General features: G+C 34.7%; 2 protein-coding genes across 2 annotated transcripts; one reads left to right on the top strand and one right to left on the bottom strand.

The window, feature by feature from the left end:
• Positions 1 to 706: 706 nt before the first annotated feature.
• Positions 707 to 15,190, top strand: LOC123678324 (probable chitinase 2). The gene is made up of 7 exons (XM_045615311.1): positions 707 to 925; positions 6,587 to 6,751; positions 9,814 to 10,009; positions 10,271 to 10,367; positions 12,230 to 12,436; positions 13,263 to 13,466; positions 14,719 to 15,190. The coding sequence occupies exons 1-7, from the start codon at positions 853 to 855 to the stop codon at positions 15,163 to 15,165; spliced, it is 1,389 nt and encodes a 462-aa protein (XP_045471267.1). The 5' UTR covers positions 707 to 852; the 3' UTR covers positions 15,166 to 15,190.
• An 83-nt stretch (positions 15,191 to 15,273) lies between these two features.
• Positions 15,274 to 17,316, bottom strand: LOC123678336 (protein FAM50 homolog). The gene is made up of 5 exons (XM_045615322.1): positions 17,031 to 17,316; positions 16,794 to 16,958; positions 16,326 to 16,701; positions 16,077 to 16,231; positions 15,274 to 15,688 (listed from the first exon to the last, which is right to left on the bottom strand). Exons 1-5 carry the CDS (start codon positions 17,208 to 17,210, stop codon positions 15,470 to 15,472), a joined length of 1,095 nt encoding a protein of 364 aa, XP_045471278.1. The 5' UTR covers positions 17,211 to 17,316; the 3' UTR covers positions 15,274 to 15,469.
• Positions 17,317 to 19,607: the final 2,291 nt, after the last annotated feature.

The following is a 19,607-nucleotide window of genomic DNA, read 5'->3' as shown; positions in this document are numbered from 1 at the left end:
CGGACCTAGAATTTCAAGGCGGTTTTGCATGATAAGTTTGGGCTCTCAATTAGGAACATATTTGCCAAATATAAAGAAAATATTCCAGGTAGTTCGTTTGATATGGCCTCAGAAAGAAACGGCCAACATTCATAAAACACCCTGTATCTCGGCTACGAAGAGAGTAAGACCCAATAAATTGGATATTTCCAGAACCGCCTTGGAGCCACCTATGCACCTTTGAAGTATTTCCGTTTCCCAATGAAACACCCTGTATAAAGGATTATTACATTATTTTTTTCAAACTAGAGTGTTTTTTCAAAAATAGAGATATCGATATGAATAAAACAACCGAGTGTTGAGAAAAAATGGAGCCTGAGAATTTTGTACTAGAAAATATAATTCGGTACTAAAAATTTTTTACAGGACTTTCAGAAATTAACCGTAAAATTCAATTTTTTATGCTACCTTATATATCAACGTATCCATTCATGCTATATTCATAAAATCGATGTCATTATATGATCGAGATAAAAGCATCAGAAGCCTATGAATAAATTAGCAAAATTGTTAAAAAAAAACTAAACATTTCAAGACTTTTGCGGTGGGTACCACGGCGGGAAATTCAAACATTCAAACAATAACCGCTAAACCTCCGAGACCGCCAGTTACAGCGCTCTCAACAATCTCAGCTGTTCTCAAAGGTGCGGTAAAGTGAAAGGTATATTATCATATTTCTCATAGTAATCCCAGCACGCTCAAGTGTCACCTTTCTTCGATCAGTCCAGCGCCGAAGAAACAAGATAACGTTACCTAACGCAAAGTGAAATATGTGAAGTTCTTCCGGTCGTTCCAGCAGTACCAACCGCGAAAATGAACCTTTTTGTGATATTGTGTCTCATCTCCCTGACCTCTTCCAGAAGCTGGATGGCCGAAAGTGCCTCTGGTAAGTTGGTACCGTTGTTGTCCCACTTTTGGAACGCACTGTAGCGTGTCTCCGACAATTGGAACGTTATATTCGCAAGTTTCTGCTGTTTTTTTGCAAGTGTTTCAGGTGTATAATATTATTTCTTGACCGGTCAAGGTGTTAGTGAGCGTTATTGAGAGAATTTTTAGAAAGTTGAGTAAACAATTACAGGTTGAAGAAACATATTGACCTTTAAAGAAGTAATTCTGTATTGGCATGCTGGACTATGAAAGATTCTTTATTGGAATAATCTTAGCTGAGATTGAGAAGTTGAACTTTGATAATTTATTCTTGATGTATACAACGTGTAAAAGATTATATACTTTCACTAGTTTGCTTGCCACATAAACAATTCAAAATTCGCACAACCTTTAACTGCAAAAAAAAACTGTTTTTCACCAAATTTTACACTGAAAATTTGTAGATAGACAATGAAAAGGCATTTTATAAACTTTCTTTCCATGCGTTTGTGTGTATGTACACGATTATCTTCAAAAATACTGAATAGATTATTTTTCCAGTTGCGACAGAAAGATTGAGCTCAGATTCTAGCAAGTTTTTATCTTAAAATCATTAGGATCGGAATAAAATTATCGTCATCAAATTATAGTGTTCACGAACTCGAAGTCGTGGGCTCAAATTAGAGCTCTATAAATAATAAAAACAAACTTCTATAGTTTGATTGAAGAATTTTAGTGAGAAACAAAGATGTGAAAATGTATGTCAAGTACAAAATTAAATGAAAGAAAAACACTGGCTTTTGCGCGCTTGCTGTTCATTGTTTTTATTTCAATAAATTTCCCATGAACCGTTATTTCACAGAGAAGTAGTAGATTTCTGCTTTAATATACCCAGAAATCTGAGCAGATCATATAAGCGATAAATATTGATGAGACTTTTTCAACTGCAAATATGCAGTCATTTCGAACTCCCTACTAGAATTCAGTGTTTCTGTTTTTTCACGTGGTCTCCTACTCATTTTGTCCAAACGATTGTTTCCACATTTGATATTTCGATGATTCATTTTATTTAACTCATCTTTAATGGATATTATTATTAGTAAGTATTAACTGATCACAAGACAATCGACAGGAAAAAAATTAGAGCACGCCTTCTGAATGAAGTTTCATTTCTTAATAACTGCAGTGTCTTTCAGACCACCTGTAGAGTCATCCGTGAATTTGCAGAAGATTTGCAAACTTCTAGGAAATTCAATAAAAAAAAATCGCCGTACAATTATCTTGAACAGTTTTCAAGATATGATCTCTAGTTTAAACTATGATATCCATGAAATTTTTCAACACAAGTGGCTTACGTCAAAAAGTATGATTCATTGATAAATGATGACAAGTGGGGTATCTCGACATTAGAATTTCATGGGAATTATGAGTATGATATAAAAATTCGGCATTCTCATTTAAAAAGCGAGATGGTATCGTGTTGCACCACTTCCGAACCAGCCTGTAGAGTCAAAAATAATTTGAGCTTATGCGCTGTGAATTCCGTCAAAATTTGAGTCATCGTCCTAGCCCAAAATTCTTAAGAGTTTTCGACAAAAAATTCTTCCATTCAAAGAAACTTGAAAACTTGGCGAATTAACACAAATTTCCATTCAAGGAAAGAAAGGTCTAAATTGACCTGAATCAAGGAAGTGGCGATGAATTAAGATTTATTATAGAAAATCATTCAATTATTATGTTTGTAAATGTAAATTAATTATATTGTTTCGAATATACATCCTAACTTCTAGTTTCAACTCCCTCAAATTATGCACTTCTACAATGAATACGCTTAATGTTCAACATAAATCAAATAACTCTCTTAGAAGCAAGCTTGCAACGCTATATGTATATACAAGTTATAATTTTACTGGAATTGTAATTGCAGCTAGTATATATCATTTTAAGTCGACGTTATTGTTTTTGTCAATGAATATACTCTTCGTCTAAATATCTGCAATGGAAGCTGCCATCATGGTAGCACCATCACATTCATAACTCATATAATTTTAGTTTTAAACCTGGGCATTATGATCGTTAAAATGATACTTCATAGTGTTATCTTTATGAACTTGTGGCCTGTTTCCTTTTATTCATGTTTATGAGGAAGCACTACAGTTTTCACACAAATGTATTTCCATATTACTTCTTCTTATCTCTTACAACACAAGAAGAATAGATAGTAGTTGAAAATGAAAGCCATTTTCTTCAACACTTAAAAAAAAAGAGGAGAGCACTGAAGTGAAGTCAGGAGCATGATGACGCGTTTACCAAATATTTTCAATGTACAAAAATCTCGACGTGTGTTTGGACTTAACCCAAAATTCCATAAACGAAATTAGTTTTATATATTTGAAAGTTGAATTTAACGAACTCCAATGACTTCCAATGACTCAATATTCTCCATTATTATCCAATTAATGAATTAATAATGTTAAATATATTCCAGAAATTTGTCCCTTTTACTTCGAATGCAATTCGCAACTTCATCGGTCGACCAGATGGAAAGTCACCGCAAGAATTTCGTATCCCACAATAAACAACCTGATTGAGGACCATAAGGTCCAAGAAAACTTGTTCGACTCCTTTGAGCGCTGTTAAATTACAAGATTTGAAGACAGTGACTTTGCTGCGTAGGTGTCGACTGGTTTCATTAGAATCTCGACGATATTGTGGGTTATCGTCATCTACAGAATATGACCGCTTGATGGGAACACTCTTATCAAAACAGGTCAATGATATAATGGTTGAGAACTGTTCAGAATTTCAATTGAAGAGGTTAAACCTCTTATAGCACGTTTCACGAAACTTTCATATTGGTTATTGTCCCTGTCAAAACAGAAATATTCAATTATCCTGTCACTTTTTGAATGCACCCATAGAGTAATAAACATAGATAGAGAAGTATACGCAATTTTACATGTCTCCAACATGGTTAGATTAAGTTGTCGGATTGTGATATATTTTCAAATCCACAATTTTACTATATCGTTATGAATGTATATTATATTGAATGAAATATATTTATTTGAGTGATTCCCGATTAAATATGCAAATTGAATATTTGGAATCCGATATTTTTCCTAATTATCGAATTTATAATAAGCAAAATATTTATTATTTTCTGTATCTACCTGCTGAGATCCAACGTTTGGCAACTTTTACTCTCCTAGTGTCATCGATTGTTTCACATCGTTTAGCGCGCTTGAAGTTTGTTTCCTGAGTTTCTGATATATTAAGGTATTTATTAATTAATATGAAACGTTGATTCACTATGGGACATAAAAAGTGCGTTCTTTGTGGAGAAACTCGGGAATTGAGTTAAATATCATATCACTGATATGTTTTCATTTTCGCGCGCTTCATGTCAAATTTGATAGTTCATGTTAGGGACAAAATTTGCTTACTGAAAATGACGTATGCTCCCTCTATCTATATTTATTACCTACTCTGAGAATGCACCACATCTTTAAAACTATAATCAAAGATTTGGTACAAGTTTGGTTAACTTCCGGCAAAACAGGTACATTTGAAGAACAAAAATATTGCCATCTGTCATATGCGTTAAGTATAGTGTATGAAGGTGCAATGAAGATGGAGGAACTGTAAATTTGTCTTCGAGAAGTTGTTCAACACCTTCTGACAGGTCTTCGAATAGAATAAATAAACATCGAACTTGGCATTAATGATGTTACACCTAATTCATTGTAGTCATCACAATAAGCCCTATTATGGATAACAGTGTGGTCATATGTGAAAGTTGTGTTAAGTAATCAAAGCATGATTGACATACGTTGTACTTGTACAGAATATAACAGTTCTCCTATTTCATCTCAAATATTCTGTATTGGAAATTTTTAAGAATAACACAATATTTAATATTATCCCTATTGATAGTGAATTATTACAATGTGAGATAATTCACCTTCAAGTTTGATTTAAATGTTGGTCCAGAAATTCAATTATTACAACAATGACCAAAAATTAACTAGGCGTACAACTTTGCTTTCGCCGTTTTTTCCGAAATTCAGGGTTTTATTGTAAGAAACTGGTTATACCTTATTGATTCAAAGTATTGTTCATAGCTGGTCACTACTTTTACATATTTACTGGAAATACATAAAACTTGATTTTGTGAATCTTTTGATATACAATGTGAAATGAACTTATTACAACAACAACAAGTTCTTTATTGATAAGAATCGATAGGCCATCGACCGAGGTCCTTCATCTATAAACTTATAATTATTTTAACTTTCCGTTGTTTTCTTAATATGTCATTCGAAAGCACACAAAATGAGGTATTTTTGCTAAAAAGAAAACATGTCCGTAATTAATAATTGATAAGTTATAGTTGATTATTCATTTATTGTGTCCAAATTCCTGTGATAAATTGCTCAATTTTAAACATGGACGTGAATACTACAGAGTAAATAATAATTTTCCATTGATAAAACCATTGAAAAATATGACTGATTTTGTTCACTTCAGAATCGTGATATTCTTCTGCTTACCACAGCTGTGGGTAATAGGAATTTTTTGGCACAATGAACTTCTTATCTTATAGCAAAATTATTGCCGTTTCCAGATGAATGTGTTTAAATTTGATGAGGCTACTAGGATAACTGTAGATTTTTAATTGCGAATAACTTGTAAGATCTCCCCTTGAAGTTTGGCTCTTTTACAAGTATACACCCCCCTGTATACAGTTCTGTAGCCTACATGTTCGCAATTGGCGCATGAATGACGAAAGCTCAAACGCTGTGGAAAAAGTGTCAGTTAAAATCTAACAACGATCGCGTCACGAACAAGAGTTTTTAAGTTCGAAATGTGTTTTCTACATATTCTATGTTAGAATTTGCATAACAAACGTAAGGCTGTATCTCTTCATCAACAAAAACTAACGAAATTCATGACTTTATTTTTGATGCGCATTTCATTTAGAACATAGACGCCAGTAGTACAGATCTTCAATCGAATATCATAATATGTTCACGTCCTATTTTTTCAAAATTTGTCTTCTGGGGAGGATTGATACAGTAAATCTCACCTCAAAAGAAAAGTTTTAAGCAGAAATGCAAAAACAAAAAAAGTGTGTTTGATCACTTGGATCCCGAGGACGAAAATGAAATAATCCATCTTCTAACGAACGCTGAAAGTAATGACTTGCAGTAGATGCAAGCTGAATCATCATCTTCATCAAATGGAGTGCTATTCAGCCTGTGCAAGTGTCAGTAGTAGAATAAAAATGTTTACTTGCGAATTATGTAGGAATTAGTAAGTGTTATGATAATAAAATATTGACTTCTTATTATTGCTTGTACCTTTTATTTCTTATTGTATCAATCCTCCCTTTTAGTGTATCAAACCTCCCATGTATAGGGGGGTTTGAGACACTTTGCACCAAACATTTCAAGAACTCATAATCAAGGTTGAAATTTCCATTTTCAGTTATTAAATATTGCTAACCGTTCAAGCGAAGTCCTTAAATTTCAGTCAGACATAAATGGATTGGAAAATGTTAATCACAAATTTTTTACAAACTAATTTGTAAAAAATATTCCAACCGTCCCCAGTCTCTCCTACTCAAAGAACACTCTGTTTTGAAATTTCCAATCAATAATTACAAATCTTTCCACAGGTCCTTCTCACAATAAACTAGTCGTCTGCTATCTTGGAACCTGGTCAGTGTATAGGCCGGACCGAGGCTCCTTCACAATAGAGCACCTAGATCCCAGCTTATGCACCCACATCATTTACTCCTTCGTGGGATTGGACGTAATAGAAGACAGCCCGAAACCCCTAGGTAGGTTATAATTTCTTCCGGGCATAGACACCGGCTCCAGGCCGTTGTTCAAACGCATTTGGCAGGTTTATAATTAAATTCGAGATCAGAAAGTCACAGTGTAATAATGCAACTCCAGGGTCAATGTGAGCGTTGGATATACATGGAGTAAAGGTAGAGTTTTTGTCGTACCATATGGTATTCTATGGTTTCAGATTTCAAATTGAATATGTCACAATGTAATGGACTATTTTAATTTAAATGAAGAGTAATGAGACCATCCAACCGTCTGTTGGTGAAAACACTCTTTCAGAATTTTCTTCGAAATTCTGTATCATTATGAGATACACTTCTCGCTGTTTAATAATTGTTAAGATTGATTTTTTGATCATTGCTACAAATATTGATTGAAACAGTGAATACAATTTCGATTACTGAGTAAAAACAGATCATAAATGAGTTCAATACGAAACAAAATTTTCAGCATATCCATAAAAAAAGGCTTTTCCCACGAGAGGTTTTATTTTGATATTGGAAAGAAAACGATGAGTATATTTTAATGAAGATAAATCATTGGATTTTTATTTAATTGTGAAGAGTGTGGCACTAACGAATTAACTATTGAAAACGATATCAGCCAGATGGCTGTCACGGCTAAGGTTGCAGCACCATACCCTTTTCATGATATTTTCCTTGACCAATTCTCATATTTGCGGCTGTATGTCCTCTAAGACTCCACGAATTCCATCCTCAAAGTCTTGAATCAATTGTGGAGTATTGGCATCACATTTTCTAGAAAAAAGTCTAATTGTGTTAAATCACAGATTCTCAGTGGCCAAATTATGATCACCTCTTCGAAAAATAACACGGTCAGGAAACTTTTATTGGAAAATTGCACTTTTTTCGTTGCTTGTATGGCACGTAGCTCCGTCTTGTTGAAAATAAACGTCGTTTACATCTTCAATTATGTCCATAAAAATCATAAGCCACAGCTTGGTAGTGCAATCCCTTTACCGTAGCAGTTGCACCAGCATCATTTTCGAATGAGTAAGGTCTCACCACTAGCCCAAAAACCACACCAAACAGTGACACGTTGAGGATGGATTTTCCGAGCCCCAAATAGACAATTCTGCTTATTAACGTAGCCTTCAAGGTGAAAATGGGCCTCATCACTGAAGATGAAAATCCTAATGAAAATACGACGTTGCTGGTTGCTGGTTTGAGTTCTTCTGAACCTAAGTCTTTTTGTAAAAAACGGTGTAATGTCGATTGTAGAATGCCTTATTGCCAAGATCGACAAGGAATCGATAAACCTAGGTTCGCGTCAATACTACGGGCTACTAAAACAATATTCTCAGTTTTTCTTGAGCGACGTACACGGTTCCGATTCTTCACATCACAACCTTGTCCCAACAGCTTGAATTTTTCCACCAGTTTAACTATTTTCACCATTTTGCAGTTAATTTTAACAATTTCAATGCGTTGTTGAAGCATGTTTCATTTCATTTTGCTTAATGGCGTAGTTTTTACTTGTCAAATGTCAAAGGTTGGAAGTGACAGTTTCCAGATAGCAGATAAGTAAAAATTAAACCTCCTCTAGAAATAACCTTCAGAAAAGAAAACCTCCACAATTATTATTCTCTCGAGCTTTCCTACTATTTAAGATTTTGAAAGGTAACCTCTCCCTCAGGAAGAATTTGTTATCACAAAATGTCCCCCACCCCCACTAAACAAAAATTGACTTGTCTTGGCGTTTTAGTCATAAACTGTAAATAAACTCATACGAAATATTCGCCTAGTCTGTTTTAGTGGATCACCCGGTATATCAGTGCTCTGGATTTTTTTGTGGCTATTTTTGAAGAAGTCGTCCTCTGAACTGATTCAAATCCTTCGAATAGGACTTCATATCAAATCTGAAAAATTAATTCAAAACAACATTTTCACTCAATTTATAATAAAAACTGGCAGGTATGTAATTTCCAAAAAACTCCGGAAGAAATGATTTTGGGCTTTTACAGAATCCAAATTGAATGCTCCGAAATGTCAGAGGGTTCAAAGCTCCTTTCGTAAACGATTTCAGTTGGTACCTAAGTAGTAAAAAGTAAAAACAATAAACCAAAATTCTGATAAGTCTTCCTTCGAGTTGTTTATTTAATCCTTAATCCAACTAGAAGATTCGATCGATGACAAACGATACAACATTGGAATAATAAAAAGAAAAAAGTAAAGGCCACAGATTGTCATGGTCATCTAGTTTTGTATCTCGAGTTGTTTTTTATTTTGACCTCTACCTTCTATAAAATGCTTCACCAATCTTGCTTTGATTCGATAATGAGTAATGAATGAATCTCAAAACAAAAAGTTTAAATTTGAGAGATAAGATGATGCACTGACGAATTTGTTCAATATTACTCACGTTTTAGAATTTGAATACTTCTAAAAATTTTGTTATCTTTTTTCTAATCAGTACTGATTCCAAGGCTAAACACATTTCCCATTTAGGTATATCAGATATGTTAATTTTTTTGGAATTCCAACCACTTTACTTTGACGTAAAAACCAATGAGTTGTTATGAATCACAAAGAATCAGAAAGATATGATAAGGACAGAATATAAAATGAAACAAGAAATGGAATTTTCGTATGAAATAGAACTTAAATGAAAATGTTTTCCTTCAAAAATATATTTTACTCCTTCCTCAAGATATTCAAAATTTTTGAATATCACACATACACTTAAATATTATCGATATTAAGCTTCAGGTATTGTATTCAAAAGGATTAGTAAAGGGAATTTCAGATTATAAACTTGCATTTTCTATAGTACTTATGCATTAATAATGGACAACTCTTGGCTGTTTATTAAAATTCATTTAGGAGAAATTTAGTTTTATTGTACCAAGTTTTATAATGACAAAGTTAAGTTCGTACTGTTTGTAAAAGACTACAAATTATAGTGTAACCTAGTCAATGTGTTTTATGTCGAGAATATTTCATATTTATTACAGATTTACAAATCTACCATAACTACAATAGAAAACTTCTTCTAAGATATTTTTTTATGTTTTTTTTCATTTTTATAGATCCTTGGCAAGATCTAACAGAAGATTACGGAAAAGGTGGCTTCCAAAGAATAACGAAACTGAAAAAGACCTTTCCTCACGTGAAAGTAACCGTTGCTATCGGAGGATGGAATGAAGGATCCACCAACTATTCCCGTCTTGTCAGCGCTGAAAAAAGGAGAAGGAGATTCGTGACAAACGCCCTCAATTTTGTCAAGTAAGAGGTATTTTGCTACATTATAGACTGAAAAAATGAAATTTCTAATCCCAAATATACAATCCTTACTTAGAATCAATAGAATTACGTTGCTTGCAGCGACATCTGCCGAGCGTAAATCGTAACTCTCATGATAAATACCCACGTCCACATTTTCAAAAATCTACCAAGATCTCGATGAATTTTTGTTCTGTATAAGTTTATAGAATAATAATATCAGCTTTTATGCGAAGAGGAGACTACATTAATTTTATTTTTCAGGAAATACAACTTTGATGGTTTGGATTTGGATTGGGAATTTCCAGCAAAACGTGGAGGAAGTCCAAGTGACAAAGACAACTTCCTGCTATTAGTGAAGGTTATTATTTTAAATTGCTCATCACTTTTTCAACTTTCTCACGGAAGAGCAAATCCGTTCCAAATACAGGGAGTTTCAGTGGCATAACTAGAATTGACTTATGGGGGGCGGGGATTACCCCCACTTTGAAAATGCAAAATTTTTAAATTTTAATTTTTTTTTAAATTATTCATACCTACAATTTTTTTCTTATAATATGAGTTATGTCCCCAATAACCCACCGTCGCCGTCGTTACGCCTGTGGGGAGTCTCATTGTTAATGTTAAAAAGTTCACCAATACAATGTTTCAATTTTTTTTACTTTGCTTCCGAGTTCACTTAAGGTAGAACGATCATTCGCTCCCTAAATTTGAAGTAGTGCTACACCTATGGTGTTTTCATTTCTCTACTACTTTGATTGAAATATTCTACTGGTTCGCCAAAAAAAAATTACCTGCTAGTGTAAATCTGGTACCTACTTGGCGGATTGTAAATTGCAAAATATATAAACTTAACTCAACGAAAATAAGAAGAGAGAGAGAGAGAGAGAGAGAGAGAGAGAGATAAAGATCCTGGCTTCGAAGTGGCCAGTTAAAAATTAATCTCAACTGAGTCAAACTATGGTACTTCAATTCCATCCGGCAAAGTTGATTTTATAACGCCGGAAACTTCTGATTCAATTTCCTTCCCCAAGGGAGGTTTCCCCTTGTAATTTTCTAATCCCAAGAAAGGTACCTATTTCTCTGTAATTTTCCAATCGCAAGGGAGGTTTCTGTTGTTCTAAATCTCAAGGGATTTTATTCTTTGCGATATTTCAATCCCAAGGGATGTTGTTCTTCGTAATGTCACAATCGCAAGAGATGTACTTTGGGCAAATGAACAACAATATTAAAATACATTAACCTGAATATACAACTCCTTCTCGGATTCCTAACCAAAATTCTGGCCAATAAATCAAATTTTATATCTAAAATTCCACTGAAATCTAAAACAACGTAAATACGCATCGTTTTTGAAGTCTCAACAATTATTGAAAATCTGCCAGAAAATTTTTTCTGTTCTTTTCTCTAGATACGTGCACCCGGAGCCACTTCATCAACGACCAATCACGTAGGATGAATTGACAAGTTCTAGCGTAAAAAACCATTTCAATTTTTAATTTGCGATTAAAAATAAAACAAAACCACTTTGGTTATTTTTCGTGTTTCGCGAAAAAATATTATTATATGGACTTTCTCGGATGCATTGATTTATATTCCCAAAAAAATCAAAGAAAATCAATGCAAAGAAGGCATTCAATAGTTCTCCATGCTAGAGCCGTAAAACCTATATTAACTACATCGGAGATTTCAACACTCTACAGCTCTTCTTTAGTTCACGTTATTCACATCGCTTGCAAGTCAGAGTTGTCAAGTGCTTTTTCTGCTCTGTCTTATTTGTACCTGAAATTTTCAAGATGAGTAAATATGAAGCGAATGATTATTATCTTTCATCTAGTGTACGTAGTTACGTAGATTGGCTCAACTTCGAAGATTTAAAATGTACCTAAGTAAGTCAACTGGTTCTGAAAGGATAAATAAGATTGGTATAGTTTCTATTTGCAATTGTATATAAGGTACCGTGAGAAGATAGTTTCAAAATGTCTTTATGAATTGCGAGAGCATTTTTCAAGCTCTATACAAGTATTGTTCATAGGTGAGGTAGTTTGAGTTAAAAAAATTTTCAGTTATACGTAATGAACTCCCTGTATATTTCAATCAATCAGAAAATAATAAGGCCCAAAAAAATAACATCGTACAAATCACCGTGCGCGTGTCGACCTTTATCATCACACACAGTGACCCTAAAAATTTTCCACCACAAATCGCATTTTTATGTCGCAGGAACTGAAAGCGGAATTCAAGAAGCACAATTTACTGCTGACTGCGGCCTTTGGGGCAGGAAAGGACACCATAGACGTTGCCTACGACGTGGAAGGACTGGCCGCCTATCTAGATTTCATACACATGATGTGCTACGATTATCACGGTGCCTGGGACCAGAAAACTGGGGCCAACGCCCCCCTTAAAAGTGATGACGTACTCAGTGTGGTAAGGTTAATTGAATGGAAACGCTGACGGGAAGTTAGAAAAGGCCAGGTTATAAAAAAAAGTAGGGGTTGTGGAAGTTTCAATTAGACTGGGACATTCGAGAATTATCACCAGGATAAATTCCACTTTTTTTGCGTTAATGTTAAAAAATGCCCATTTTATTGATATCAGTTTTTATCCGACCATGAGCGTAGAAAATAATTTAATTTAGATTACCTGTAAAGAACATATAGATGAAGCATATGTACGTCATTTTCAGTAAGAGATTTTTGTCTCCAACATGAACTATCAAATATCTACCTATAAAAAAATTCAAGAAGTGTGTAATTGCCTTACAACTAGATTTATGTACTGTACTTTTGCTAAGATCGCATTCATTTCCATAAAAACTTAGGCAAATCCAAAAATTGGTGGCAAATCGAGACAATTAAGAAACGTTAAAGGTTATCAGCTACGCGGGCTGTTATATTAATTTGTTTCCATAGCAACTACTATAGGTTTTATCTTATTAGTTATTCGCCGAGCGATTTACTTTACAGATGTTACCGTATTGGTTGTTGATCGTGCTCTCTGTTTTCGATAAAGTAAATCGCACAGTTTTACGTTGCACTTGCACAGTGTTTGAATAGACACAAATTCTATAATTTTCTGTATAGAGGCGTAGAAAAACACAATTATATTTTCTTCGGTCGCCATGGGGACAGTTGAAAAGAACTACCAAATTCTTTTTGGCGTGTAGGTATATATCGCCGTTTGGACTGGGTAGAATTAAGAATAAAATAATTTCATTTAACTGCGATTTTACTTGAAATTATTGACATTTCAGGAGTACTCGATTGACTACATGCTAAAACTAGGAGCGCCACCTAATAAACTAGTCCTAGGCTTGCCCCTATACGGTAGGACTTTCCTCCTAGAGAAGACTTTAGCGCCCAACCCAAAGAAAAAAGTCAAACTTGGCATGCCTGCAACCAGTATTGGATTCCAAGGACCTTTTACGAGAGAGAATGGATTTATGGGCTTCAATGAGGTTTGTTGAAGTATTGATAATATTTATTGGTACAGACCCTAAACACGGGTAAAGAGTTGCAATTTTTGGTATAATGCTGTCAATGTTCTCCCAATAAGGTCCCGAATATTCTGAATAGGAGATATAGATCGGGAGATAATTATGGCCATGGCAGTCAAAAATGATATAAGAGTATTCATTATTCTTTAAATGAGTTCACATTATAGATTTTATATTATTGTACAGGGTGCGGCACGGAGGATGGATGGTTTTAAAAAAATAATAAAAGCGTTAATTTTTACTCAAAAACACATTTATTGACGGAATCAGATTCTCAAGGAAATAGCATTTGAGACAGTCAAGTGTGGAAAATCACATCAGGCATGTGGTGGCCGAAATCGGTGATGCAGTGCTGGAGGCGCTCTTGGAAGTTCGCGTAGACTCTCTCCAACATCGCTCTCTCAACTTGGGCAACTTCCACGCGAATAGCCCTTTTCAATTCGTCCAGAGTTCGGGGCTTGGTCTCGTATACTCTAGCCTTGAGGTGTCCCCATAAGAAAAAAATCGCATATGGATAAATCTGGGGACCGGGGAGGCCAACTTTTGGGCTGTGCAGCGGTCTTTCGTGTAAGTGTTGCGGATTTTCATTAGCCCAATAACGGCAATTCTGCCGGTTAACCATGCCGTTGAGGTGAAAGTGGGCTTCGTCACTCATGAACAAAATGAGGTTCTCATTTTGATCGATCAGTGCTTCCATCTCACGTGCGAAGTTCATTCGTTGTGCATAATCTCCGGGGTGTAACTGTTGCACAATGGCCAATTTGTAGGGGTGAAAGCGAAGATCCATATGAAAAATTCGCAACTGGTAAATAAATGCTAGGAACACACGAGTCTAACGGCACCTAACCCACTTCTCTCGTCCTCAGTGGGGGAAAGTTATGCCCATCTGAAAAACGTCCGCCCTCCGTGCCGCACCTTGTATATTCAACATGTAAGTAGGGTACAAACACAAATGCTTAACTTTCAAACCTCGATTATAAAAACGAAAGTATGAAATGAAAGTTATACCAACCATTTTATAAACGACTATCATAGCTGACAGTCCTACAGGACTTCAGGGATGATCATTTGAACTGCCAAAATATGAATGTGTCTCCCTTTTAACTAGGTATCAAGGTAGCATTATCTTGAAAATGATTTCATTGAATTGAATTTCTTTTACATAGGTGCGTGTTCCAATTACAACAATATCATTATGTCTTTCTTCTTCTAGATCTGTTTAGAACTGAACAACAAAACTGCAGGCTGGACTACATACTGGGACAGTGATACACATACTCCATATGCCGTAAATGGAAATAAAGTATTGACCTACGACAACGAAAGATCTCTCAGAGAAAAGGTTAAATTTGCTATGCAGAAAAAACTGGCTGGTGTAATGGTTTGGTCCATAGATACAGACGATTTTCTAGGGGACTGCGCCAACACTGAACAGACTGACACATATTCAAACTTTTTACTTATGAGAAGTATAAACAAGTCTGTACAAGAAACTCAAAGTGAGATTCAAGAGGAAGAAAAAGAGAAAAATACAACAGAAGTTCCTGATGACAGAGAAAATGAAATTGACAGTGATAAACATGTAAAGGATGGTTCTAATGTTGTTAATGATAATTTTGCTTATGTGATATTTTGTATATTGAGATTTTTGTTTATTTGAATAAATTTTATTTTAAGTTTCTAAAGTCCTTCCATCATTTTGAAAGAACAGGAATTAGATCCAATTTATAGGAAAAAAATATTATGGTTTGAATGGAAAATAACTCAGAACAATAAAAATATTTATTCAAGAATCTGCACAAACTCAAGAGATACAACTACATTCAGTTCATGAAATGTTAAGTTCTTAAAACTGATTGAAACATCTTATTTCATAGAATCTCCTCTATTCTATTTAACGAATTATAATACTCAATGAGTGAATGCGGAACAACAATAATCATTTCTAGAGTTTACTGAGAACCTCACTTATTTTTATCAGATATTGTGTATTTCTCATAAGATTTTGTAGGGTCATAGGGTTCCCACCTATTAGCAGGAAAAATGTGCTTATTTCTCTCATACCAACTTCTAAGTAGAACTTTACCGGCGTGTGAATCTTCTTTTTCAATTGATGCATCATTCAACAATCTTACATCGTCATGGACATCAAACTGGAATAATGGACCACTTTTTCCTCTAGCCTATAAAAATAAATAGTTGTTCAAAAATATCATAATGAATCTCATATATAAGACAAAGTTAGTTTAGTTCATAACTCAAGTTCAGCTCGATCTATTTTTAAGATTTTCAATTTGTTGGATTTGTCTCTCTTACAAATAACTATCAAAAATAAGGGAAATCCTCAAAAAATGAAATGACAAATTCAGGAAACCATGTAGGACGTACAATCTGTTAGCGATATGGGTGACATGGTTACCATATTATCTGACAGTAGATGTTAGGAAAAGTAATTTTTCAGAGGTTATGTGACTTTAACAATAGATGTCAAGTTGCAAAATATAGGTTATGTTTTTCAAATCAATTATAGTACCAAATATTTGTTTGATACATTGGTATGTAATAACTTACTTTTGTCACAATGAAATCGTAAAAAGTCTGATGATGTGGAAGTATCAGATCTTCTTTAACATACATCAGTTGATCAGCTCTGACAGTTTTCAGTTCCATGAATTCCTTTCTTAACAATTCCAATGCTCTTTGAAGAAACTGGTAGATTGAGTTACCTGTAAAAAAGGACAGAATTATAGTAAGTATAAAAAAATTTCCACGTCATTTCAAAGACGATAGTTTATTTTCGATGTCTGACAGAGACTTTACCTTTCTTAACTCGCACTGTTCTTCTGTGACCTGAACCATCCCAATAACTGAATGTCACTTCAATTTCTTCCTCTTTCAATTTTTTTTGTTGTTCTACCCACTGTTGCCTCAATTCTTCCCTTAATCGGTTTTCAGCTTCTTCTCTTTCACGGTCAGGTAAAAAACTCGTATCAACAGTTGGATCCTTTCTTACTTTTTTCCATGTTCTAGATTCATCCTCAGTATTCTTCCAAGATTTTCTTTTTGCTTCATTTGTTTCTTCATCTTTCAGCACTTCGTTACTTTCTTCATCTTTCTCTTCTTCGTTAGTTTCTTCCTCGCTGTTATCGTCTTCGTCTCCATCATCATCTTCCAAATCAAATGACAAGAGTTTGATCTATAAATTGGAATCGGAGTTGTTTAAGAAAGTGGGATGAAATAAAGGAAACTCAATCAATCAATTTACTATGAGTTTGAGTTGCTATTTACCTGTTTTTTGCGTTTATTCCTTTCAGCTTCCTTAGCTTGAAGCTTTCTCAACTTCTCTTTTTCTTTTTCTGCTTGTTTGAGGGCCAATTTCTGTTCTCGTTCCTTGAGTATATTTTGCTGTTTTGCTTTCATTTCATCCAAAGTAACCAAACCAATGGTTGAGCTCTAAAAATATGGAAATTAGTCCCATCGAAAGAGATCAAAATTATTAACAGACTTCTGAAAAGAATAATTTACCTTGAGTTGTTGTTCTACGGCATCGTAATGTGCAGCAAATTTCGATTCAATATTATTTATCTTCAAATCATCCTCGATTTTCTTTTTTCTTATTTCCAAATCTTGCATTTCCTTCTCCCTTTTTTTCATAAGGTGCATTGCTCTGCCAGCCTCGCTGGCTGCTCCCTTATAGTGAGCCATATTAGAAATTAATATATCAAACTTTTCTTCTTATATTCCAGTAGAATACTTCAATAAATAATAAAGTGCTTTTGTTTATTCTAGATTAGAATATTTTATAGGTTATATACGTCAAACTGACAACTAACCTCTGAGTCTGACATGACATCTATGCATTAAATAGTATTTGTTCTTTTTTTTCTCTGACGATAAACATCTTCAATATTTTTCGATTTGTGTTCACGAGTTGAATTCAATCATATGATGAAAAGCATATTTATGTAAAGCAAAAGCCACTAAATCATATGCTGACGAAGAAATAGTACTCATTTCATAAAATTGGTGGATGCGAAGTATTCATCGAAAACTCATTCATGCGCATTCATCAAAAAATAGTGAGGCATCAAGGGAAATCAGAAGAGTAGTAGACTTGAGGATCCCTTTATAGGAAAATAAGGAATGGTTGAACTTTTGAAAGGCATTTCTTAATCATCTAGTTCTGAAGTTTTCCAAAGAATGAATATAAAAATTAGATCTTTAGATCACTCTCGTTAGTTTGAAACCAATTTTTCTCATTTCATTGAAAAATTTAGTTGCTCAACTTCCGCAATCTCCATCCTACAGTGAAGCATCCGAGTATTTCACTCCCAAGCTTAGTACTGAGCCCCATGGTACTAAGGTACATGGATGTCAATTCAGCGCTTATTTACCCACAAGGTGACTGAGTTGATAGGCATTTTTGGTCGAGTTTAACTTAATAGGGTAATAATGTTTAGCCTGTACAGAGCGGAGCGCACAATAAATGCGGTAGAGTGAAACAAAGTTGATCTTGTAAGCAATGTTGGTGCGGTTCAAAGTATATGGATTTGTGGTCGGTGCCTGTATATGTATATGTAGATAGTGCGTGGTCAGATGGCAGTTTGCAAGTTATGGTCGCGAGCGATCGCATACCGCTCTAGACAGCTAAGCCATGGTGCCGACACCAGGTCCGTACTCAGGTGTCATCTACCCCTAAAAAAGTTCTCTTTCTGTCTGCTTGAAATGGGTCCACCCAATAGTCTTATTCGAGAAGAGAACAAAAGTTTTGTTAGCCGTTTCAAATGAAAATAAAGAATTTGTATTTCATCTATTACGAAAATTGATTAATCAATTCTCCTGTAGTGACTCTGTACCCGAGAGGTGGCGTTACGGGTGTCGCGCCACACTTTAATGCGGCCCCAACGGGTTTAAGGGAACCGCCGCGTTGCAGCAGAGTCACCTCTTCCCGATGGTGTCTCAGGCAGAGATCGTTGGATTGCCTAACTGAAGAGTTAAGCAGCGATCTCGAGCATACCACCGTAATGAAAGATGGTGCACTTACGACATTCAGCTCGAGCAAGTCTTGCCAAACCACTAAGCACATACCAAATGAAGGATAGTTGAGGCCCCTTTTAAACAACGCGTCAGAAATTCGAAATTTTCCAGAATTTAACCACGGTATAATGAGCATAATAATACTGCGCATCCACCATCTTCTTCTTTTGGTGCCTATCCACTTTGGATTTTGGCTAACATAATGGTGATCCAGACCTTATCAACTGCTGCCCGAAATAGTTCTTTGGTTGTTGAAGTTGAACCAAACTTGCAAATTCTTCAACCACGATATTCTTCGTCGTCCAATGATTTTTTTTCCCTGAAATTTTCCCTGGATTCATAAGTTGTAGAACTCGATACCTCTCCGCATTTCTCATAATATGACCAAGATATCCAAGTTTACATTTTTCCACCTGGTACAAGATCTCTTCCTACTTGTTTATTATTTCTCCATTCATAAGATTGCCGTCACCATTTTCCTCAAAGGTCTTACTTAAAGATGCATTCTGAATAGCTCTTCAGAACTCAGAATAATAAACATATGTCATTTCCAGGTAATTAAATTTTGTCCCCAACATAAACTATCAAATGTGACATGGAGCGCGCGGAAATGAAAACATATCAGTGATGCGATATTTCGCTTAATTCGCGAGTTTTTCCACATAGAACGCACTTCTAATGTCCAAAGTGAATCAACGTTTCATATCAACTCAGAATATATTGAAATAAATACCCAAATATGTGAGAAATTCAGAAAACAAACTTCAAGCGCGCAAAACAACGTGAAACAACCGATGACACTAGGAAAGCAATAGTTGCCAAACCTTGGATTTCAGTGGGTAGATACAGAAAAAAAATCTGCTTATTATAAATTCGACAATTAGGAAAAATATCGAATTCCAAAATTTTAAAATTTGCATATTTAATCAGGAATCACTCAAATAAATATATTTCATTCAATATAATATACACTCATAACGATATAGCAAAATTGTGGATTTGAAAATATATCACAATCCGACAACGTAATCTTACCATGTTGGGCAATTTTCACATGTGTGAAAA

Source organism: Harmonia axyridis, chromosome 1 (genome assembly GCF_914767665.1).
Source record: "Harmonia axyridis chromosome 1, icHarAxyr1.1, whole genome shotgun sequence".
NCBI classification, from domain to species: domain Eukaryota; kingdom Metazoa; phylum Arthropoda; class Insecta; order Coleoptera; family Coccinellidae; genus Harmonia; species Harmonia axyridis.
This window is presented reverse-complemented; position numbering and strand designations above follow the sequence as displayed.